General features: G+C 41.3%; 2 protein-coding genes and 1 non-coding gene across 7 annotated transcripts; all 3 read left to right on the top strand.

Annotated features, from left to right (window-relative positions):
* il12rb2l (interleukin 12 receptor, beta 2a, like) lies at positions 1–9,818 on the top strand. 5 transcript variants are annotated; one of them, XM_058049438.1, is made up of 15 exons: positions 1–74; positions 1,472–1,565; positions 2,405–2,546; positions 2,625–2,776; positions 2,849–2,991; positions 4,002–4,146; positions 4,245–4,321; positions 4,599–4,836; positions 5,764–5,964; positions 6,054–6,158; positions 6,235–6,369; positions 7,831–8,001; positions 8,083–8,152; positions 8,230–8,323; positions 8,392–9,818. In XM_058049438.1, the coding sequence occupies exons 2-15, from the start codon at positions 1,493–1,495 to the stop codon at positions 8,731–8,733; spliced, it is 2,088 nt and encodes a 695-aa protein (XP_057905421.1). In that variant the 5' UTR covers positions 1–74; positions 1,472–1,492; the 3' UTR covers positions 8,734–9,818. The 5 variants fall into 5 exon arrangements, with proteins under 5 accessions (XP_057905421.1, XP_057905420.1, XP_057905419.1 ...); XM_058049437.1 differs by having other exon boundaries at positions 7,828–8,001; XM_058049436.1 differs by having other exon boundaries at positions 6,235–6,411.
* Positions 9,819–10,959: 1,141 nt separating this feature from the next.
* Positions 10,960–23,183, top strand: LOC131103297 (transportin-2-like). The gene is made up of 25 exons (XM_058049434.1): positions 10,960–11,118; positions 12,153–12,252; positions 12,461–12,536; positions 13,684–13,833; positions 14,026–14,132; positions 15,017–15,150; positions 15,358–15,439; positions 15,532–15,654; positions 15,853–15,971; positions 16,071–16,131; positions 16,210–16,381; positions 17,219–17,371; positions 17,446–17,671; positions 17,851–18,022; positions 18,138–18,224; positions 18,314–18,421; positions 18,494–18,652; positions 18,731–18,818; positions 18,942–19,040; positions 19,288–19,383; positions 19,456–19,531; positions 20,039–20,138; positions 20,237–20,311; positions 20,513–20,645; positions 20,845–23,183. Exons 1-24 carry the CDS (start codon positions 10,994–10,996, stop codon positions 20,618–20,620), a joined length of 2,796 nt encoding a protein of 931 aa, XP_057905417.1. The 5' UTR covers positions 10,960–10,993; the 3' UTR covers positions 20,621–20,645; positions 20,845–23,183.
* LOC131103872 (small nucleolar RNA SNORD41) lies at positions 13,878–13,946 on the top strand. Its single transcript, XR_009119708.1, has one exon. It is a non-coding gene; the product is annotated as a small nucleolar RNA SNORD41 (small nucleolar RNA).
* Positions 23,184–23,366: the final 183 nt, after the last annotated feature.

The raw sequence follows: 23,366 nt of genomic DNA, 5'->3' as shown, positions 1-23,366 counted from the left end.
CCCGTAAATGTCTTCACATATCGCGAGAACAACAACGATGGCCAAGTGTAACGTTTGTTTTTCATTTGGATGAGGTAAACAATCATTTATTTTCTACCAATTAGTCTCGTTCTCTTCTGTTTAAATCTCCAATAGAATGTAGTCTGCACTGAAAGGAAGTTTTACTTATTTGAAGGGTCATTTTAGTTCATTCAACACTTCCACTTTAAATGTTACATCGAGACGTGTGTCCATTCAAGTGTTTTATCGAGATAAAGTAGTTTTGTGGAAGTGACATTTTGTAAAATAAAAGAGTTCTTAAGGCGATTGTGAGTCTGCTGGTGTGGCTGCTAGTTGCGCACATCAAAAACCAGAAGTCAGTCTCACCCTAGAAAAGGAAATGAGAAACTTGAGACACGAGATTTTGTGTTTAAATGCTAAAATAACCATTAACTCCGACATATTATGCTTTCAGGTATCTAGGGTAGATACTTCATAACAATTTCTCTTTAAAAAAAACCTGTAGGGTATGTGTATCACATTAGTCATGTTTGTGGTCACATTTAGGCTAAGGAAACCTATGCTTAACACAAGTAAAAGTATAAGTTAAAACTACAAATTTTATGGTTATTTACTTGGCAATAACAAAGGTATTTTTCACAGATCATAACCAAAAATCAGTGATGGATGTGCGGTGAGGTTCATGGCTGGTCGTACTGACCCATGTGGAGCTTTTTTAAATGTAAATACAGGTTGCGCATTAAAAGGACAGCAAGAAAAATCACCTTTGTTTAAAAAATGTCTTCACATAGTATTCAAACACTAATTATTATTATTTTTATTAACTGGAAAACATTTGTGTTCTTACCTTTTTATATGTATATGAAGTACATGCAGCCTATTCTTCCACAGGAGAAGTTCTGATTATTGGTACAGAAGTCTGATCTTGGGGTGTATAATCGTCCATCTTGGCATCAAATTCATTAATTCATTCAGCATTTGACTTTCTGCTAGCCAGTGCTGCCGCTCTCCTAAAAAAGGTGACTTTTCCTCCATGGAAGAACGGCAGTGACAAGCACCTTCCAGCTCATGCACAGTATGCAGTAGTACCCTAAGTACCTTCCAGATGGCATTTTTATGTATTATATTGTCCCATTAGCAACAATAATGATAGTACACTTGCATTAAAGACATTAAACAGGCTGTATATTCCTTCTTTGAGCAGAGCATATTAAATAGTTTTAAAAAAATGTGTGTGTAAGAGAATCAAATCTGGAAAAGGACAAAACGTTTAATTCAACGACAACGCACATTCGTACGGCATCAGTGGCATGCCTGGACCTGTGGTTGACATAAGACTTCCTTTTCACATAGGAAACAATTGAAACACGCAGTCAAAGTCACAGGAAGTGCAAATAATTACTCTCTTTCCAAGTATTCCTTAAATGTATCATTAACTTCACAAACTTTGTGTTTCTATTTACATTTCCAGACACAAGGGCACCAGGTTCAAATGGCTCTTCCTGCAGCAGGATGGCTTCTCTTGATATTGCTCGTCAACAGGCCAAATGACTTCGCTGCTGCAGGTTTGATAATATTGAGTGTTTCAATTCATTGCAGTGAGCCGTATGCCACTATATAGCTTAAATTTAAATCAACTAGTTAATATTAACGAAAGAAAGAATTAGGCTTTGTGCTGTCGTTTGTGCTTTTCAAAGTGATCTGTGTTGATTTAGTTTGAAGCAAACGTCACATGAAGAAAGGTTGCAGTCTGCTGATTTCCTGTTTCCGGAAAGTTACTTGTCATGTACTGCACCGATACAGGAGAATACTGCTTCACCTTTGTGTACTGTGTTTGGATCCTATCATAGCGCATCAAATATAATCTAAAATGCCACTTATGGTAGTAGTAATTATATTGTATTGTCTTCCCTAAAAAGCAGACTGTGTGATCAATTTATTTGGACGACTTGTGTATATTTTATGTCAAAACTGTTGATTTCTGTAGAGTATCTTAGCATGTATTTGCTGGTGCTACAAGTTTCAGAATGCAGTGCAATGATTGGTGTGTTGTCCCACAGATGTCCCCTGCTTCTCTGCTGGCTGTAACCCCACTTGCGTGCTTTCACTTTTGACTTCCCAAATACCAAGAAACTACCTCACGACCCCAGAAAAAGTCGCTAGATTTGTCGCAAGTTGCTTTTGAGAAAATATGTTGTCAAGGGGGGTTGGAATGTTGCCAGATCTAGCGACAAAATTGCCAATATGGCAACACCGGTCCGTTATCAAGCTGGCATAACAACCATTACATTAACAATATCAGAAGTCATTAGAGACTAACAATATGCAGCGTTAACTACCTTGACAATTATAATTAATTTGTCATTTTTTTACATTACTCTCTTTGCTTCACTGGGTCCCCAAGATCTCCTTTCCAAACCCAAGTGCCATATTCCACGTGAGAACAACAACTGCGGAGAACTACATATTCATTGTTTTTGGGATCATGCATCAGATCCTCAGGTCCCTGTAAATTATAGTCTCCACTGGAAGAAGGCGAACAGCGAGTAAGTTCGACATGACATTGATTATAAAACAAAAATGATCATCTCTAGACACTATATCCCCATTTTTTTTGCTTCCAGAGAAGGTCATGTGACAACCGGGGCCACTTTGAGTGGCTGTATCAACCGTAAGGACTTTTCCATGAACAGTGAACTTCATGTTTGGGTCAAGGCGGAGAGCCAACGAGGTTCTGCAAAATCCCAAGAGGTTGTCTTCAACACAGGAAATATCAGTGAGTCTATTATTGAAGTTTTTTTTTTAAGTTGATTGCACTTACATGTATTTGGTGCTTGTCTTCTTGTAGTCAAGCCAGCCCCTCCTAAGATTACATGCAGCCAACAAGATCCATTGGAAATTTCCTGGAATTCCACCTGTAATGAGGCACACCTCTCTCTGGGATCGTGTGATGTACGATTTCGGACTGAAGCAGACAAAACTTGGTTTGAGGTACCTTTTGAAATTTAATGCAGGGGTGTCCAAACTATTTGCACCAAGGGCCACATACTCAGAGTCTGTAAAAAGGCAAGGTGTCCCAAAAACATTAACACAGAATGAATTTTCTGTTCTTCAAAGTTTAGTATGGCTGCCATTATTCACTTTAATGGTTTTAATCTGCAAATAACCATTTATCTACACACACACACACACACACACACACACACACACACTCCTGATCAAAATCTTAAGACTAGTTGAAAAATTGCAAGAATTGACATTTTGCACTTTTGGATCTTAAGGAGGTTCTAAGTAGAGCATCCAGATGCAAAAAGAAGAAATGGGACTGAGAAGCGTGAGAAAAAAATTGAGTCAGCAATTTATTGCAAAATAGGATGTTCATCAGCTGATCCAACGTCTAAATTGAAATAGAATATTCTAAAAAGGTCTCATTAATGAGTAGTTGCGTCATTCTTGTTAATCACATGAAAAATAGGTGTGGTTTTCTACCGCCTATCTTCACGAGGGTCGCGGGCGTGCATGAGCCTATCCCACCTGTCTTTGGACAAGAGGAGGGGTACACCCTGGACTGGTCACCAGCCAATCACAGGGCACATATAGACAAACAACCATTCACATCACACTCACATTTATACCATTCATACAATTTTGGAGTGGCCAATTAACCTAGCATGTTTTGGGGATGTGGGAGGAAGCTGGAGAAAACCCGGGTAGAACATGAAAACTCCACACAGAGATGGCCGAGGGTGGAATCGAACTCAGGTCACTGTGTGTGATTTTAAATGTGTAATCAGGAGTGTATATTGTATAATAATATATTTTTTTGCTGTATTTTATGTTTTGTTTGTTTAATTGGATTTCTACAATGTGACACGTGCCAATTAGAAAATGAGCCCCAGGTAGTAAATGGTGCACTGTGGACTCCCCCTGCTCCTCCTCCCCCTGCTCCTCCTCCCCCACTGATTGTAACCTCAATCAACATGTTTTCTTTTTTAATATAGGAAGACATTGGCGCACAAGTCAACTATGAGTTCAGTGATGCGGTCCAGCCTGGTGTCTTCTATGAATTTCAGGTTCGTTGTTCCTGTGCACCAGGATTGATGAGCGACTGGAGTGCAAGCCACAGAATAAGGAGCTCTGAGTCAGGTGACCCTTCTTTTTTGAGGCGGTTTGACGAAGAGGAAGGATCTACAGCTAATAAAATGTCACAATTTTAACATTTGGAGCGCAACTTGTTGTTTCAGCCCCCACTGGAGAGATGGATGTGTGGAAGGATTGCGGAGTGCCTGCCACTAATATTGATTGTGTTATAACCTGGAAGGTAGATTATTTTTTTTAGACAACCCTAAATTTTCTGATTGTAACATTCGATGGTGTAGTCCAGCTATACCCAAAAGGATGAAAATTAGTTTTTATTTTTTCTGACAAATACATCACATGGTGGCACAACTCAAGTTCACACCTTTAGTAGACATCTTTACAGTCAGTCCAGGGCATGACCTAAATTTTTCACACACATATTTAGAGAGATTGGAGATTTATTTTTTATACACATATTTCACAGTGTCCTCTTTTTCACCCCTTTTGTTTCACTGCAGAAGCTTCCCATATCTCAGGCCCGTGGTCACATCCTAGTATATGAAGTTATGCTGCTGTCCAACCACGGCACGGTTGTATTAGTCAATGTTTCCACAGCCGAGCTGAAGGGCAGATTGGTGTGTGATGAGATGCAGTGCTACCTCAACTCCTCTTTAAAGAGTGTATCATCAGTCAGTATATCAGCCTACAACGCCCAAGGAGCCACAAAACCTTCTTACCTTGCCATCCCAATACAAGGTATGAACACGGTTGGGTGTGGTTTACATATTATCCGATACCTGCCAATTTGCTACTTGTAGAAGAGTGCCAGAACCCGTATTCAAAAAACAAAGACGTACAGATTTTGTCTAAAAATTAACGAACAAATAAACGATTTGAGCAGAATAGTACTTCATTAAGTAATACATTCATCCATTTTATATGCCATGTATACTCACTTGGATCATTGGGGTATGCTGGAGCCTATCCCAGCTGACTTTGGGTGAGAGGCGGGGTACACCCTGGACTGGTCGCCAGCCAAGCACAGGGCACATATAGACAAACAACCATTCACACTCACATTCATACCTATGGACAATTTGGAGTCGCCAATTAACCTAGCATGCATGTAACATAACAAGCAGAAATATCCTGACTGTGTGGCCAGTATGCTACTTGGCTTGGTAATACCTAAATACTAAATACAACACATTGTCGCAGTTATCACAGCAAAGCCAGCAAATATACAGAATACAATGGATGTGCAAATATATGTATGTAATCAGGAAGTGTGGACAGCGACAGAGAAATTGAGGGCTGCTGTTGCTGTGCATCAAACACTGTCAGGATGGTACATTACTTATAAGACGTTACTTGCATAATAGCACCTTCAAGCTTGCCGCAGACGGCTGTGTCTGCATTAATTTAGTGCCAAAATGAGGCACCATCCACGCATCCCTTCAATCGGTTTGACTTGTACAGATTACCATAAAAGTTGTGATTAATTTTAACATTGTGGAAAACCTTCCATGGTAGCTTGCAGCAGAAAATTTGGAGGACAGGGCGAGATCCCACTAAATTGGCACATGGTACACAATAACGGAGCTCTAGTTCAATCTTACTGGTATATTCTAACTTCTCCTATATATTAAACTATCATCTTGTTTTACTTTATATTCTGTTTAGGTAAAGAGAGCAATGAACAAGCCATTGATGTCAGGATGAATACGGAGAACCTCAGCATCTCGTGGGACCTGCATTCTCATCTCCCTGACATCAACTCATTCAAGGAATACGTAGTGCAGTACAAACAAGCAGGGCGTCGTCTAGGCGAGGGATTTGCCTGGATGAGGGTGAACAATAGCCATGCTTCGGCAACATTTGGAGGTATGTGTTATTGGCATTGTTTTACATTAAATACATTAGTATTACAGAAAAGCAAAACATTTAACATCAGCTTATATCTCCCTCTGTAGGTCATTTTGAAAAGTACATGCCTTACCAAGTGTCGCTGTTCAAAGTCACACACAATGGACAAAGCCAACATGTTTCGTCTGTTATTGAATATTCCCATCATGGAAGTGGGTACCTGTACATTAAATTAAAAATAAGAGATTTATTTATATAATAATGTTTTTTATCTTGTATCCCCCTCAGCTCCCTTGAAAGTGCCTTCATTTAAAGTCAGTTCCATTGCTGACACACATGTGACCTTGTCTTGGGAGCCTGGACCGCTGACCATGCAAAAGGGGCAGATACTCTCCTACCAAATAGGTGTAGAAGGACAAATGGGTAAACAGCAACATTGTGCAGCAACATTGAGTGCATGCAAAGGTAGGTTAAGCTGCCGGATGCTGGCCAGTCACGATATGGTAGAGCCCCGCTTTTTGTGAACGTTACATTCATAGGCGCCAGCGAATGGTGATAAATTTGCAATAAAAGTGATTGATGTAATTATTACATTAGATTCAGCTCCCCGTCCCTCCTCAATATGCTTCATGCATATATTAAACACGTAAAATGTACGTGTACCACTATTCATTCATTCATCCTCACGAGAGTCGTGGCAGTGCTGGAGCCTATCCCAGCTGTCTTCGGGCGAGAGGCGGGGTACACCCTGGAGTGGTCGCCAGCCAATCACAGGGCACATCTAGACAAACAACCATTCACACTCACATTCATACCTATGGACAATTTGGAGTCGCCAATTAACCTAGCATGTTTTTGAAATGTGGGAGGAAACCGGAGTACCCGGAGAAAACCCACATGCAAACTCCACACAGAGATGACCGAGGGTGGATTTGAACTCAGGTCTCCTAGCTGTGTGGCCTGCGCGCTAACCACTGTGCAGCCCTAGTCACCACTAATTCATGATAATTTAAGATGATCAATGAACCCATTGAGTCAGAGTCACGGTGTAGAAGTTTCACACTTATGTCTCGCGGCAACTATGTAGGTTCAAGGACTACTGAACAGGCCTATAATAATGGTATAACTATATTTGCTGTAACTATAAAAATATTCAATTTATTCGAATTCAATCCAACTTTGCGGAAATCCACTTTTTGCCAGTTAACTGCACACAACTTGGGACAGCTACACTTCAAATAGAGCTACTGCAGTTTAGTGCAAACAAACTACATCCGGAGGTTACCTACAGCCACAGTTGTTAATGCCCATGATTTGCTGTTAATGCCAATGATTTTTAACCTGCCACTAATTCGAGACCGGCTGCACGGAGGATGAAGTGGTTAGCGCGCAGGCCACACAGCTAGGAGACTCGAGTTCGATTCCACCCTCGGCCATCTCTGTGTGGAGTTTGCATGTTCTCCCTGTGCATGCGTGGGTTTTCTCCGGGTACTCCGGTTTCCTGCCACATTCCAAAAACATGCTAGGTTAATTGGCGACTCCAAATTGTCCATAGGTATGAATGTGAGTGTGAATGGTTGTTTGTCTATATGTGCCCTGTGATTGGCTGACGACCAGTCCAGGGTGTACCCCGCCTCTCACCAGAGGACAGCTGGGATTGGCTCCAGCATGCCCGCAATTCTCGCAAGGAAAAGCGGTAGAAAATGAATGAATTAATAATTAGAGACCCCAGCGGTTACTTGCTTATGTAAACCACACACCCAAGTATTATAGGAGATACTAATACTATAGGAGTATTTATAGTGTTATTCAAATAATAACAGTTTGGTGTCCCTCTGTCAGCTTTATTTGAATGACTTGACCATATCACTTTCCTTCCAGCAGTGTACAATGTGACACACTCACCCCAGGATACAAGTCAGACGTTTGAGCTGCAGGATCTAAAGCCAGATCAGGAGTATGAAGTGTGGATCAAGGCTGTGACTAAAGCGGGTCCGGGACCCAACGTCATAGTGAGGTTCAAAACAAAACAACAAGAGCGTCTTCATGCACAATGTACATATGGATTTTTTTTGTTAAAAGGTTGATGTCTCAGGTATTACACATCACTGACTGAGCATTTTCTCTCTTTCACAGCGCACATATTAGCTCTCCTGCTCTTAGTGTGTCTTCTGGTCATATTAGGCTGTCTTTCCATTTCACTGAGGTGAGATATCTGTGCCTGATGTAGACTTTACATATAATGGTTTCAACATCACTAATAAAACATACTTTCATGTTAAGTTTTCACAGAAGAACAAGCAAAATGTGCGTGTGTTTAAATGAAAGAGTTCCAGATCCGCACAATAGCACCATCTTCAAAATGATGCAGTATCAGGTGAGTACACTATACATTTTTTTGTGGCATCATTATTCTAATAAAAATATATATGATGATCCCTGGAGATGACTGACCCCTTGGCTTGGATCTGCACCCCCATCTGTGAACCACATCCCACCATATCCTTTTTGGAAGTGGTGGCCATCCAGCGGTCTTGGTATGGTAAAGACTCCCACCCTGAAGCCCAAACAACTAAACCGTCCCTTACCTCAGGGCAGCGTGATCAGACACACAAATGTGCCAGAGAAGAGTACAAAAAAATGGTTGACTCTGATGAGGAAAAGGGCATGAGTGGGGTGGTGGACACGGAGGATTCTTGGAATTCAGAAGAAGAAGAAGAAGAAGGTTTTGCATCAGGTTACGAAAAGCACTTCATGCCAACCTCAGTGGATATACTGGAAGTTTGACAAAAGGTATTTGTAGATTAAAGTGACTATAGTTTTACAATACAATATCTACTTTGGACATACAATTAGAGGTGAGGGGCTAGAGCCAAAAGATTGTATCAAGCAGGGAATGTCAACATTTCCTATACTGTATTTACTGGCAGTAGCTATTTAGAATCAGGACAATATATTATCTATGTCTCATATACAATGCTGTGAAAAAGTGCCCCCCCCCTTCCTGGTTTCTTTTTTTTTGCACGTTTGTCACACATAAATGTTTCAGATCATCAAACTAATTTAAATATTAGTCGATGACAGCACAACCCAAGTTTCAGTTTGAGGTCACCAACAGATGGCCTGACATTCTCCTTCAGGATTTTTTGGGTTGATTGCAGAATTCATGGTTCCATTTATCACAGCAAGTTTTCCAGGTCCTGAAGAAGCAAAACAGCCCCAGAACATCACACTACCACCGCCATATTTTTACTGCTGGTTAGATGTTGGTGGGGTCAGTCACTTTTTCACATAGGGCCATGTAGGTTTGGATTTTTTTCTCCACATTGAAGTGGAGAAACAAGCAAAAAAAAAAAAGAACTCAGGAAGGCGCCAACCACTTTTTTCACACCGCTGTACAAAACAGTGTTGTTATAATAAGGTCAAATGTTTTCCATGTCATAACTGTCAACTTTTTTACAATTGCATTTTAACTGTGAATATAGACATAATGGGTGACTGTTTGTTGAACCCAGTGAATCAAAGTGTTCACATTTAATGGTCTACTCAATGTGCAGGCCAGCTTATCTCGTAAATTAAAAAAAATATTTTCATGTTTCTATTTTGTTAGCATAAAGATACATTTCAAAGCTGTATAGCTGCCTGATGAAAGAAACAATAACTGTTGAAAATGCTACTGGAATTATGTTTTATACTGTTAAATTGTATGGATGTGGAATGTTCTAACGGTTGCACATGATAATGAATGTAAAATGTAGTGTTGTTTATTGAATACATAATGAACCATCAAGAATATATGAAAAATGCAGTGTTTATTTTAAGATTGTAGGTTTGTGAATGTTTTTTTCAAATTATGTCATGAGTGGTTATTTCTCACAATTTGAAACTTTGGCATCCATCCATCCATGTATTTTCTATGCTGCTTATCCTCACTAGGGCCGTGGGTATGTTGGAGTCTACTCCAGCTGACTTTGGCCGAGAGGTGGGCTCCACCCTGGACTGGTCTCCAGCCAATCACAGGTCACATATAGACAAACAACCATTCACACTCACGTTCATAACTATTGACAATTTGGTGTCACCAATTAACCTAGCATGTTTTTGGAATGTGGGCGGAAACCGGAGTACCTGGAAAAAACCCATGCATAAATGGGGAGAACGTGCAAACTCCACACAGAGATGCCCAAGCGGAGAATCGAACACGGGTCTCTATCTCCTGGCTGTGTGGCCAACATGCGGCCCAGAAACTTTCCCATTCTTGCAAAAGAATTGTTTTATATGGACTGTTGTGAAAACCTGCACTCGGGGGCTAGGGGGGTCGGGGCCAGGTGGGTTGACTGGCGGGGTTGGTGGTGTGCTTCAGCAATGTCCTGGGGTTTTGCTGGGGTGTCCGATGTTCCCACTCTTCTTTTGTTGTTTGTCTTATGTAAGATTCTGTGATTATATGTGTGAAAAAAAAAAAAAAAAAAAAAAAAAAAAACGTATTGAATTGGTAACTGCTATGGCGTGGAGAAGGGGTAGGATTTAATAAGCTTTGCTTCTTCCTGCTCCTTTTCAGACATGTGTAGTAATGAGGTGTTGTGTGTATGCATGTATGTGTATGTGTATGTGTGTATATATATATATGTATATATAAATAGATATTGTAAGTGTATATGTGAGAAAGAATAATGTAACATAGTATGCATGTCTGAAATAAATTAAGAAAGAAGAAGGAGCTGCCATCTTTGGAGAATCCTGTATACACAGGAATAACTTACTGAAAGCAAAACCTTGATTAAAATCTGATTAATTTCACAACAAACAAGCAAAAAAAACTGATGGAGGAGCCCTAACAATGCAATCTTGACCTTCCGTGCCCACTATTTAACATGCAACTAAATTCACTTTTGTTATCACTCTACCATGTATTTTTCCTATTCCTTTCATGCAGAATATATTATTTGACATTTGTATTGGAAAGTATTCACACTGTTGTAAACAAAAAACACAACATACCTATCGTCAAGTGGTGACATCACATACGTAATCCCGCGAGATAAATCAAATGTGCATAACGGAAGCTGCCAGGGGCCAGTTTCCACTGTGCTGGTTTGAACAAGAACCGCTACGAGGGACGACAAGGCAGGAGAGCGGCCCAGCATTCAATTTTCCAACGTTAAAGGCAATATTGTACGTATTGTAAAGTATATGTTGTTAAATTTAACACACGGTAAATTTTATAGGTTGTGTTATTGTGTGAGGTGTGTATTAATGGTGTCATTTTTTTCTTTGATTAGCATTAGCTTCCGTAGTAGCATTAGTAGCTAGCACCACCTTGCGAAACGTGTTCAACAAGTTTGTGATCATTGTTCGCTGACATCACTGCTTTGCTTGCGTTTGCTAACCCCATTAGAGGTTGTTACCCACCAAGAGACTTATATGTAGGTGTTTTTTGTTGTTGGTGGTGTTGTAAATGTCTATAATATGTGCCGGTCACATGTGACCACCATGCTTTAAAGTTCGAGCAGGCCCAAACTAGAAGGGCAACCGCGTAAACTGTGCGTAGCAACAGCTAGGTTTTGCTTATCAACCACAACACCGTATTTGTTCATTGCGGTTATCGTGCGGGTAGGTTTGTCTATTTTATTTACATTAAACTTCGATAACTTATAGAGCTGGACATGCAAACGCCGTTGCCCCAAGTTAGCTGTCCAAAGTTAGCCTCACCGCTAAGCGCGACCACCACGCAAAGCATTAACACACATATCCATGCGTATTAAACACTTAGATCTATTTTTATGTGTATACGTATTCGCACATTTACATTTAATTCGGTTAAATACATCGACCGTGTGGCGTTGGGGGTAGGGGAAGGATTAACTTGGAAGGATTAAGCCGGGGTCATAGATTTTAACCGCCCGTGTTGTTGTCCTCGTTTGCGGCCTCCGGTCTGCTCCCAGCGGGACTTTACATGCATCCTACAGTAGCCCATGTGAGATGGCTCGCAGTTAAGATTCCACTGTTATTTACAATCCTTGCAAGTCTTTCTTACTTTTACTTTCTCTATTTGTGGCCTCTCTGGAGTTGATGCATCAAATCAAACTGACTCACTGATGGTCATTTGTATTCATACTGTCTGATCCAGAGACCAACATTTTGCGTTCAGTTATGAGATGACAAAAGAGGTGGTTGGAAAATGTGCTTAATGGGTGTTGTGTCCACAGGATGGAGTGGCAGCCAGATGAGCAGGGACTTCAGCAGGTCCTCCAGCTGCTAAAGGACTCTCAGTCGCCTGACACAGCAACACAGAGAGCCGTCCAACAAGTATCCTAACATTGAGCTCTGAATATTCCCAGTCTTTTTCAAAGATTTGTTCAGTTCAACAGCACATCAATCAATCAATGCTAATTGCATTATGTGGGTGTTATGCATATGTTGGAAATGCTGGGTGATTATATCTAACATAATGGACCTCAAATACTGGTTTGCTTGCTGTTGCTCCAAATTAAATTGTCCTCAGCCAGCATCCTAGAAACTTGAACAACTGAACCAGTTCCCCGACTTCAACAACTATCTCATCTTTGTCCTTACAAGACTCAAAACGGAAGGTAAGCAGACAGCCGCAGGTATTGTTCCCGTTTTGTATCCAACTTTACTCTTAGCCCTTCGGGTGCCAGAGTACAGACTACAAATTAGAAATATCAGTATGACACGATGTTTGTAATGGGAGTGAATATATTCATTTAATATTACAATGTCACCGGGTTCAGAATTTGTCAAATACCATCATCAAAATGTCTGATCTGCTTGAGATACGCTTCCTTCCAGCCATCACCGTCACTTAAAGCTTTATTTTGAACAACACTACTACCTCAACTGCTATTATATACTGCTATTACTACATGGATAGATATAAAGTATCTATTATGACACTCCCACAGATACCACCGCTATGCATTACATTCCTGTTATTCCCCTCACAATTAGCGGAGTGTGACAACGCACCATGTCTCCTCCTCCAACCCCAAACATGGTTAAGCAAAGCATCAACGAAAGTAAATGCTGCGTCGAGTACAGGGTAGTTGAAAGTGTATTCACCCCTACACCAGGGGTCTTTAATTAAAATTGAGTAATGGCTGTTTATACAGGTTTTTTTTCCACAGCAAAGTTCTGGGCCTTATTTAGCCTTTTTAAATGTGATTTAAATCATATGAATATCAATTGTAATGAAACCCTGCACATCACCCTGAAACCAATGTGGAAGCATTACATTTTTCCGTCAATGCGTAATCTCATGAACGCTACACAGCTCCAAGCCTTTTTACTTGGGGTTGCTCTTGTACGAGACAAAGAGCGCTCTTAAAAGGCACTCTGCCACCTTGTGGCCGTTTTGTTGAGAACTTATATTTTGCTGAAACTGTTACTGAATGGGAAAGGGTACAAACAAATTTATTTTTTCTGATTTAAGGCGTATGATCGTTTATATAGCACTGGACAATGTTGAGTCCCTTGAAAAATCAGTCAAAATCATCAGAAATGCAGGGACAGTGGCTGGGATTGAATGAGTTAATCTGTTATCAGTGTTGGACGATTTCACTCATAGATGACCAGTGTCTGAATTGGCAGCATCAAACCCTGATGGGTGCATCCCTGCTCAAAACGTAATCATACAAAAACCAGGACGTAGGAAAAACGAGGTTCCACGGCACTTCCTTTCTGTCATCTACATTAATAAAAACCACTCCTACTTTCCAGATGAGCCAACTCGCTCCCTTAGTGGTCTGATCCTGAAGAACAATGTTAAGGCCCATTACCAGAACTTCCCGCCAACAGTTGCGGACTTCATCAAGCATGAATGTGTCAACAACATTGGCGACCCCTCGCCACTCATCCGTGCCACTATTGGTGGGTTCCTGGTTAATCATTTCTATCTCTTTTACACTAATGCTTTGGAGGTGATGCATAAAAATATCTTGATTTCCCTATGAAAGTGTTTGTATTCATACTGTCTGATCCAGAGCTGCTTACAGCAAAGCATGAATAGACTCATCATCCCTTCCTGCTTTTCAATGTAATGAAGTCTGTCTTGTCATTTAGGCATCCTCATTACAACTATTTCATCCAAGGGAGAGCTGCAGTCATGGCCTGAGCTGCTGCCTCAGCTATGCAACCTTCTCAACTCTGAGGACTACAACACATGTGAGGTACATATGTCACATTATTGTTACTCAATGCTGCTCCAAACTGATATGACCAAATCATGCCATATTATTCATGCTATGCACACTTTTGTGTGCAAAGCAACACTAAAAAACTTCTGTTTGAAACTTTAACAAAGTTGCATGTACAGTGGAACCTTAAAGGTAAAAACACAATCCATTGGTCAGTTCCGGGGAGTCAAACTGTCCCCGTCATAGAACATTTATAATACAAATGTTTTACAAGTAAAATCGCTTCACGTAAGACAAAACAGAGTAGTTATATGTTGTTTTAATGTCATGCTGAGCAGCAAGGGCAAATGTCTATACATCAGGTGTGCCACAAGATCTCACTACAACTCGTGACTCTCATTACGAAAACTAATATCTCATGGGCACTAGGACTGGGACGGTAATACAGAAATTAATAAATCACACAAATAAAAATAAATGGAGAAATTGCTATGTACACATTTGTTTTCTTCGTCTCTTGCCTCCAAACAGGCAGGAAGAGGGTTTAATTGGTGTATTGTCTTATGATGCCTATGTTGGGTTCTCTGGTTATCATCACTTTGCCTTTCTTGCCATCACTGGTACCCTGATATGGAGGTGTCACAAAAAGGCAAAAAAGAGCAAAACTCGCCTCTTAGGACACTGGTGATTTATTTTCAATTGTGTGTGACCTTTTGAGGCATGTCTCTTACCCCCTGAAAAATTGTAGTCTTACATTTTTGAGGTTCCACTGTATACATGTCTGAAACCCCTGTGTAGATGAGTGTTGCTCATTTATTTTTTGACAACAATCTTCTCACGCAACTTTGTTCTCTCCTCTGTGTCCCTGTATGTTTGCGTTTGATTTGACAGCCTCTCTGTGTGTGTCCGTGTCTCAGGGCTCGTTTGGAGCACTGCAGAAGATTTGTGAGGACTCGTCCGAGCTGCTGGACAGCGACGCTCTCAACAGGCCTCTCAATATCATGATACCCAAATTCCTTCAGTTCTTCAAGCACTGCAACCCAAAAATTAGGTACACGGCGGGAGGAAATTCCCGCTTGTTGGTTTGTGGTATACACAATACAGTGCGTTAGAGTATAACTGACTTGTATTGCTGCAAGCCAAAATACATAAAGGTTACGAAAAGTGAATAATTTAATTTGTAAATTCTTATCACTGATAATTACTATGTATACACTTTTTTCCTTTGTTTTGATTCATTTTCTGGTCCCTTTTGCAGGTCCCACGCTATAGCCTGCGTGAACCAATTCATCATTGGCAGAGCCCAGGCACTAATGGAGAACATTGACACCTTTGTAGAGGTTTGTTGGGTTTACTGGAGCAAGTCAGACCTAGTTGCCACATTAGTTGCCCATACGTTTATATACCCCCCCTCTATGTTCACCCCATCTAGAGCCTCTTTGTGCTGGCGGCAGACGAGGACTCTGAAGTCCGAAAGAATGTTTGTCGGGCTCTGGTCATGCTTCTGGAGGTCCGCATTGACCGGCTCATCCCCCACATGCACAGCATCATCCAGGTGAGTGCTGAATCATGTGTACCGCAAACACCCTTTTCCACATTTCTCTCCTGGACATGATGACAAACCCAGCTCATTGATTCACAATGATAGTTTAAGTTCCTAAACTTCTGATCCAAATGTGCTCCAACTCTGCATCAGATGAATTATTTTTTTGTGTCCTAAAGTCACTGGTGTGTTTGTCTCATCCCTTTGCAGTATATGCTGCAGCGGACCCAGGACCCAGATGAGAATGTAGCTCTAGAAGCCTGTGAATTTTGGTTGACTCTTGCAGAGCAGCCCATTTGCAAGGAGATGCTGTCAGGACACCTGGTGCAGTGAGTAGATATTTTTATGTATCGCTTATATTGTTGCAATGGCCTGTGTTGTCTGGATCCTTTCCTAAAAATGTTGTGCTTTCCTTCCTGTGTCATTAGACTGATCCCTATCTTGGTAAACGGGATGAAGTATTCAGAGATAGACATCATACTGTTGAAGGTGAGGGTTGCCATTTCTTGTTCTGCGACAGTACAGTAAAATATCACACATTGCTCACGAGTGTTTGCATCGGGACAGGGTGATGTGGAGGAAGATGAGGCGGTACCCGACAGTGATCAGGACATCAAGCCTCGTTTCCATAAGTCACGTACTGTGACCTTGCAGCACGAAGGTTTAGAGGGAGGCGACAGCGAGGACATCGAAGACGATGACGATGATGACGACGACACATTGTCTGACTGGAACTTGCGTAAGTAAAACCCACCATCAGTCTTGTTGGTTCAATTTGAAAGAGTAAAAAATGGATCACAACACTGCATTATCGAAACTGTTTTTTACAGAACCTCCAGGATTTTGCTCTGTTGCAATATCACTAATTGTTGCAAATTCAACCACTCGCTGCAAATTATGCCTGACCTCTCAACTTTGTCTAATCCCCATAACTTCCCCGCACATTTTGGTCAGTCGAATTTGTCCCTGTGTAGCGCTTAAATGCACACATCTCTGTGTCTGATGTCTCTGCATCGCCCACCCATGTCCTCACTTCCTTATTTACACTAATAGATATGTCGGTGTGATAATCGCCTAACCTAAATAGTTTGTCATTTTTCCCCTCAAATGAAGGATGAGATCAGTTTTTTTTGTCTTTTCCATTTAGGATTACAGGTGTTTTGTTGAGCACATTTTTGTGACATGTTCTTTTCCATCCATTGTCTATGCCGCTTATCCTCACTAAGGTCACAGGTATGCTGGAGCCTATCACAGCTGGGGTACACCCTGTACTGGTCGCCAGCCAATCACAGGGAACATGAAGACAACCATTCACGCTCACATTCATACCTATGGACAATTTAGAGTCATCAATTAGCCTAACGTGCATGTTTTTGGAATGTGGGAGGAACCCAGAATACCCAGAAAAAGCCCACACATGCACATGGAAAACATGCAAACTCCACAAGCGGAGATTCGAATCCCGGTCTCCTGACTGCGGCCTACATGCTAACCATTCGTCCACCGTGCAGCACTCTTTTGTGTTTAGTTTCTTTTATTTCAGAGAATACTGATTAGTGTTTTTTTTTTTTTTTAGGAAAGTGTTCAGCAGCAGCACTGGACGTACTTGCCAATGTATTTCGTGATGAGCTGTTGCCCCACCTGCTGCCACTGCTGAAAGGCTTGCTCTTTCATCCTGACTGGGTTGTCAAAGAGTCCGGCATCCTTGTATTGGGGGCGATTGCTGAGGGTAAGATTTATCATTGATTGCAAATGATCTCCAAAGGAAAATACATTTTGTAATGTGATTTCTTTGTGCCGCAGGCTGCATGCAAGGCATGGTCCCCTACCTGCCAGAACTCATCCCGCACCTCATCCAATGTCTGTGTGACAAGAAGGCCCTAGTGCGCTCTATTGCCTGCTGGACCCTTAGTCGTTATGCACATTGGGTGGTCTCCCAGCCGCCTGACTCCTACCTCAAGCCCCTCATGACAGAGCTTCTCAAGCGCATTCTGGATGGCAACAAAAGGGTGCAAGAGGCCGCCTGCAGGTGAGCAGCACCACCCGATCTTCATTCTTATGTGGAAATGAAACACCCAGCTCATTGAATAACCATGATACATGTTTTTCTGATCCACGTCATTCATTGACTGGTAGAGTCGTGTATGTGCCTTTTTTAGATTAGATTAGTCATGTTGTTGTTGTCCGCCATCTTTGTTTTCACCATAGTGCATTTGCCACCTTGGAGGAGGAGGCGTGCACAGAGCTTGTACCATATTTGAGCTTCATCTTGGACACTCTGGTGTTTGCCTTTGGAAAATACCAGCACAAGAACCTCCTCATCCTCTACGATGCCATTGGAACTCTGGCGGACTCAGTGGGTCACCACCTGAATCAACCTGTAAGAGCATGTATTTACATTCTTGAAGTTACACTTTTATTGCGGTGTGGCTTGTCACTGGCTCTCATTGAATCTAGAAAAATGCAAACGTTCAAATTGTACTCTTGTTTCTCAGGAGTACATTCAGAAGTTGATGCCCCCTCTTATTGCAAAGTGGAATGAGCTCAAGGATGAAGACAAGGATCTATTTCCTCTTTTGGAGGTAAATGTCTAATTTTCCTACAAATCTTATTTTGAAAGACAGGCCTCTGGCATTGTCTGCATACAAATATGCTTCATATGTCTCTTCAGTGTCTATCGTCAGTCGCCACTGCACTGCAGAGTGGGTTCCTGCCTTACTGTGAGCCAGTCTACCAGCGCTGTGTCACGCTAGTCCAGAAGACTTTAGCTCAGGCCATGGTGAGGGATCAAATACATGCATTTTTTAAAGTGTATGTTCATTGTGACAGAGATTCTGAATCATCTTTGCAGATGTACAGCCAGCATCCAGACCAGTATGAGGCTCCTGACAAGGATTTTATGATTGTGGCCCTGGACCTGCTCAGTGGCCTGGCTGAGGGTTTGGGCGTTCATGTGGAGCAGCTTGTTGCCCGCTCAAACATCATGACCCTCCTTTTCCAGTGCATGCAGGTAGGGAGTGAATGTTAACGCACAAGTCGAACAATGTCGTTTTGAAGTTCTCTAATAAGACATCTCGCTGTGTTGCAGGACACTATGCCAGAAGTGAGGCAAAGCTCCTTCGCTCTCTTGGGAGATTTAACAAAGGTCTGCTTCCTCCATGTTAAGCCGTGCATTGGTGAGTGTTCTGCACGATTGGCCTTTACTCCGCTGTAATGTCTTTTGTCATTAATTATCCAACTACTTTACAATTGCTGCACCTCGGTTTATAACCAATGTGGTTTCTGTGTCTTTTCTCCAGCTGAGTTCATGCCCATCCTGGGCCTCAATCTGAACCCAGAGTTTATCTCTGTTTGTAACAATGCCACGTGGGCCATTGGGGAAATTGCCATGCAAATGGGTGAGTAGATATAGACTGTCCCTCTTTACTCAAAGCAAGATCTCATAATATCTGGACATGATGAAAAATCCAGCTCAATGATAAACAGTGATATACTTTGTTCCCCTAATATTTTTCTGATCCAGATATTGCAGACCTCTGCTGCAGATTTTTCAATTTGCACTTGTACAACGGTCAAGCAGCAATAACACGAGTTTCTGTTGGAATTTGCATAATCATATTTGGATTGTACTGTGTGTTCCTTTAGGTGCAGAGATGCAGCCTTATGTAGGAGTGGTTTTGTCGCATTTGGTGGAGATCATCAATAGACCCAACACACCCAAGACTCTCTTGGAAAACACAGGTACATAATTGTCACACAGGTATGTCATCAAGTAAGACGTATTCTTGTAAACGTTTTTCCTTCTATGTGCAGCCATTACAATAGGCAGACTGGGTTACGTATGTCCTCAGGAAGTGGCACCACAGCTTCAACATTTCATTAGGCCATGGTGAGTCACACATCCTGGTCTTTTCCACTTCCACGTAAGAAAAGGATGTATAGTTGGAAATGGTTTTGGATTCATACTTGATCCAGCCGCTGCAGATTTTATGTGGGTAACTGGTCAATTATTTTGGGCTCACATTCATGCTTTTTCAGCTCATGTTTTTTTTTTCGCCTCCCCCTTTTATAGATTCATAGGTCTTCCACATGGACAATGACCTAAGCATATTGCCAAAAAAGTTTTCATTAATTGATTCAATGATAAACATGTCTGGGAAAAGTATGGAATTCTGAAATCCATAGGAACCCTGTGTTTTCTACTACACCATAAGATAGCTAGTCAAAGAAGAATTGTAGTTGTTTACACTCTGGAAAAGGCTGCCCATTGCCTTGTAGTGGAGACTTGGAACGTTAAGAGCTTGCCCTCAGCTGGAGAGCTATAAATGAAGAGCACATAGTTTTGTCTGTGTTTTTGGTTGGAGATCCATAAAGGGCAAATTTATTGTCTTATCAGGTGCACATCGCTGAGGAACATCAGGGATAACGAAGAGAAAGATTCAGCCTTTCGCGGAATCTGCGTGATGATCGGAGTCAACCCAGCTGGTGTTGTGCAGGTAAGCTGAATTGCTCGCTTTGCGAAAGCCACTGTGGAGAGATGTTTGAGGTGATTCCTGAAGAGTTTTGATAAATATCCAGAGTGGTTTCTCTGCAGGACTTCATTTTCTTTTGTGATGCTGTGGCGTCCTGGGTCAGCCCTAAAGATGACCTGAGAGACATGTTTTATAAGGTGAGTGGCTCCTCAGATGCTTATTCCATGCTAATTTTAATATGGCCTGCCCATACTGTGATGATCATTTCAAAGACATTCGAAATCTGACAACACCATGTGGATGCTGGTTGAGTCTGAGATGTGTGCTGGAGCTGTCTTACTTGGCTACACACTTGTGTTCCCACCAACTAGACTACATTGACGTACGTTTTCTGTTAGATTCTGCATGGCTTCAAGGACCAGGTCGGCCAAGAGAACTGGCAGCAGTTTTCCGAGCAGTTCCCTCCATTGTTGAAGGAGCGCCTGTCGGCATGCTATGGCGTCTAGCGCAAGTCCACAGCGGACCTGTTCGGTATGTTGGCAAATTGTCTTGCTTTCACTTCAGAGTCTTGTTCTTTTGGAGATGATGACAAACCCAGCTCATTGACAATGCAATGAAAAATATTTGTTCCAACCATTTCCTGATCCAAATATTACATGACATTGGCCGCCAATGTTGATTTCAGCTCGAAAGGTATTGCTAATTTGTTTTCCATTTGTTTGTTCTGCAGGTTACCATAGGGGCTGGGTGACTGGGGAACTCATTGCACTGCCCAGCGTAGCGGGAGGAACCACGTAGAGGCAATGTGACGGGCCTCAACTTGGCAGAGGGTCTTCTTCTCCCCCCCTTTCCCTGTGCCCTGTGTCTCTGTGAGGGAGGGTGGGAGGAGGGAGGGTAAACTTAGGGATATACGTATACCTCTTGGATTCATAATGCCTCGCACAAATCCAACACACTCAAAAGTGACTTTCACCAAAAGCACCGCAGGGATTCTAGTTGGGTGGGGGCTGGCTTTGACCTCTCCCTTCTGCAGTCGGATTACTTCCAGGTAGCTGGCAGGGGAGGGGGGTGTCGGATAGGTACATTAAAATGAATTATCTGAACCAGCATAGGGTGCCATAGTCCCAAATCTCACATTGCACATAGTCAAATGTATGGACAGACTCGCATACATCAGTGTTTAAAAACGGCTAATGTGACTTTACTCTTACAAGTCACCTCTTGGCTTTTGCCAGAGGCTAAACAAAACTATGATGCTTTTACTATGTAATAATGCAGGAAAATGTGCACAGATATTTGCACCTTTTTACAGGAAATAATGCATAAACCTCTTTGGAATGCATCCACTTTTGGGCTTTTCCTCATTGTTGTACATTGATGCTCAGTTATGATCGGATCGCTTCTCATAAAGTGATGCATGTTAGAAAAGAATTCCTGATTGTTATATCATCGCAATAGAGAGGCTGCCGAAACACAAAGCAGTCGGCTGCTTATGTTTTACAAACTCCTCTTATTGTTCAGCAAAGATTGTGCAAGTAACACCGATAGGTAGATGAATACTTCATTAATTACAGATAAGCTGAAATGCTGTAGGCAGGTTGAAGATTCTTTTGCTGCATTTTCCTAAAAGAGCTTTCAAACCACATGTAATAAGAGAGAAGCTGTCAATATCTAGGTTCTTACTAATTATAAATGCACTTTTTCATTTGTAAGAAATGTATTTCCAACAATATATTGATCTTGAGGGTTGTTTTTTTCCAGATAAGGGATTCTTGGCCTATCAGTGGACTGTTTAAAGGTAATGTTAAGCAATGACTAGGTAATACTTGAGGCTTCTTAACAAAGTAATAATTTAGCTTGTGCTAAAATGAAGCTCAAAGAGGAGACTATTTCAGTATTTTGCATACATGTTCCGGTGCAGCTTTGTTTTTTCTCTATTTTTTTTAGGCTGTTATTACAGTAATGTTGTAAACCTTGCATGCAACCTTCCAATGAGTGTTATTCCTTTTTAAGACATTTTATAATGTGTCCCTTTTTGGAGGGACTTTGAGAGCTTTGTCAATGGCAATATGACTTCACGCTGGACTAAATGGGCTAGTGCTCCAGCTTCTGATCAAAACTAGTGACCTGTTTTCACCCCCACCTGTTGACACTGTGTAGCTTATACCTGGGAAATACACTGATCCAAATCGTTGTGCCGACACTGGATAGCTGGAGAGCGCAAACTCTATCCGGTGTCGAGCCATTGTCCATAACGGACGATCGTATCTGAAGCTTGGGTATGGATGTGAGCCTGTAGGTGTGTCACTACGAAGGTGTATGTGTACGCATGCAAGTAATGCTTAGATGTTTTGCACTAGCCCACACCCTAAGGTTATGCGCCGGGCATAGTTGTGTGAAAATAATGGATGTATGAATGTGAGGGGCCACTGCCAATATCAACAAAAGGGTGTTCAAAGCTTCTGATAGGAAAATACAAATCCCATCATATCATGTTCCTGAGTATTGGCTAACTTTGAATTTAGTCTTATAAGTTAAGCATATTTCCTACCATGTTGAAAATTAACATTTGTAGCACAATTGAATTGCCTCATTTTTTTTTAAAGCTGCTAAAAGATAATGACTAATGACATCACTTGTTTGCTAGGTGAGCAGAAGGTAAAAATATTTTTATTTTTTTTATTTTGATGCTTTTAACTTATTTTTGTTTGTTTTACTTTTTTGTGCAATCTATGCGCAAATGTTTTTTTGGACTTTAAAAGTTTTTTTGTTATTCTTTTTATGTAAAGAAAATAATCATTTTAGAGTGGACCATTTGAATTGCATCAAATGATCACATTTTGATGTGGTGGTTGACTGAAGGAGTCTGTGCTTGGTGCATACCTTTTTTTTTTTAAGGGGAAAAAGTAATCGATTCATTCATTCGCTGTATCAATCTGATATCAAGGCTGGCGAGTGGATTTCATCTGCCCTTTATTGCTTAACTGTGGTGCAAGGTGGGTTATCTGATGTAGTCCTTTTTATTTAATTTTGTTGAAGGGGGAAAATAAAAGTTGTTTCTATCAGTTTGACTGCGTGTTTAACTCATCACAAACGGTCTCGTCAATGTCTCAGAATTTTGTGCATGTTCTAATTTATATAGAACATGTATAGGTCAATAATTTGTATAGTACATGTGATTAGTGAAAAGGGACCTAATATGTTCATTTTTAGCACAGTTTTCTCCATTAAGTCAAAAGTCTTAATTGGAGG

The sequence above is a fragment of the Doryrhamphus excisus genome, chromosome 15 (genome assembly GCF_030265055.1).
Source record: "Doryrhamphus excisus isolate RoL2022-K1 chromosome 15, RoL_Dexc_1.0, whole genome shotgun sequence".
NCBI lineage: Eukaryota > Metazoa > Chordata > Actinopteri > Syngnathiformes > Syngnathidae > Doryrhamphus > Doryrhamphus excisus.
The sequence above is the reverse complement of the archived record's forward strand: the minus strand, read 5'-3'. Positions and strand labels throughout refer to the sequence as shown.

What these genes read in the sequence shown, in the direction of transcription:
- il12rb2l (XM_058049435.1), top strand. Translation starts at nt 1,493, where the DNA reads ATGGCTCTTCCTGCAGCAGGATGGCTTCTCTTGATATTGCTCGTCAAC. An exon ending in CCTTGCCATCCCAATACAAG is followed by an intron (nt 4,837 to 5,763) that starts GTATGAACACGG and finishes TATTCTGTTTAG; the next exon opens with GTAAAGAGAGCAATGAACAA. An exon ending in TGCTTCGGCAACATTTGGAG is followed by an intron (nt 5,965 to 6,053) that starts GTATGTGTTATT and finishes CTCCCTCTGTAG; the next exon opens with GTCATTTTGAAAAGTACATG.
- LOC131103297 (XM_058049434.1), top strand. Translation starts at nt 10,994, where the DNA reads ATGTGCATAACGGAAGCTGCCAGGGGCCAGTTTCCACTGTGCTGGTTT. An exon ending in TACAAGACTCAAAACGGAAG is followed by an intron (nt 12,537 to 13,683) that starts GTAAGCAGACAG and finishes CCTACTTTCCAG; the next exon opens with ATGAGCCAACTCGCTCCCTT. An exon ending in ACTCATCCGTGCCACTATTG is followed by an intron (nt 13,834 to 14,025) that starts GTGGGTTCCTGG and finishes CTTGTCATTTAG; the next exon opens with GCATCCTCATTACAACTATT.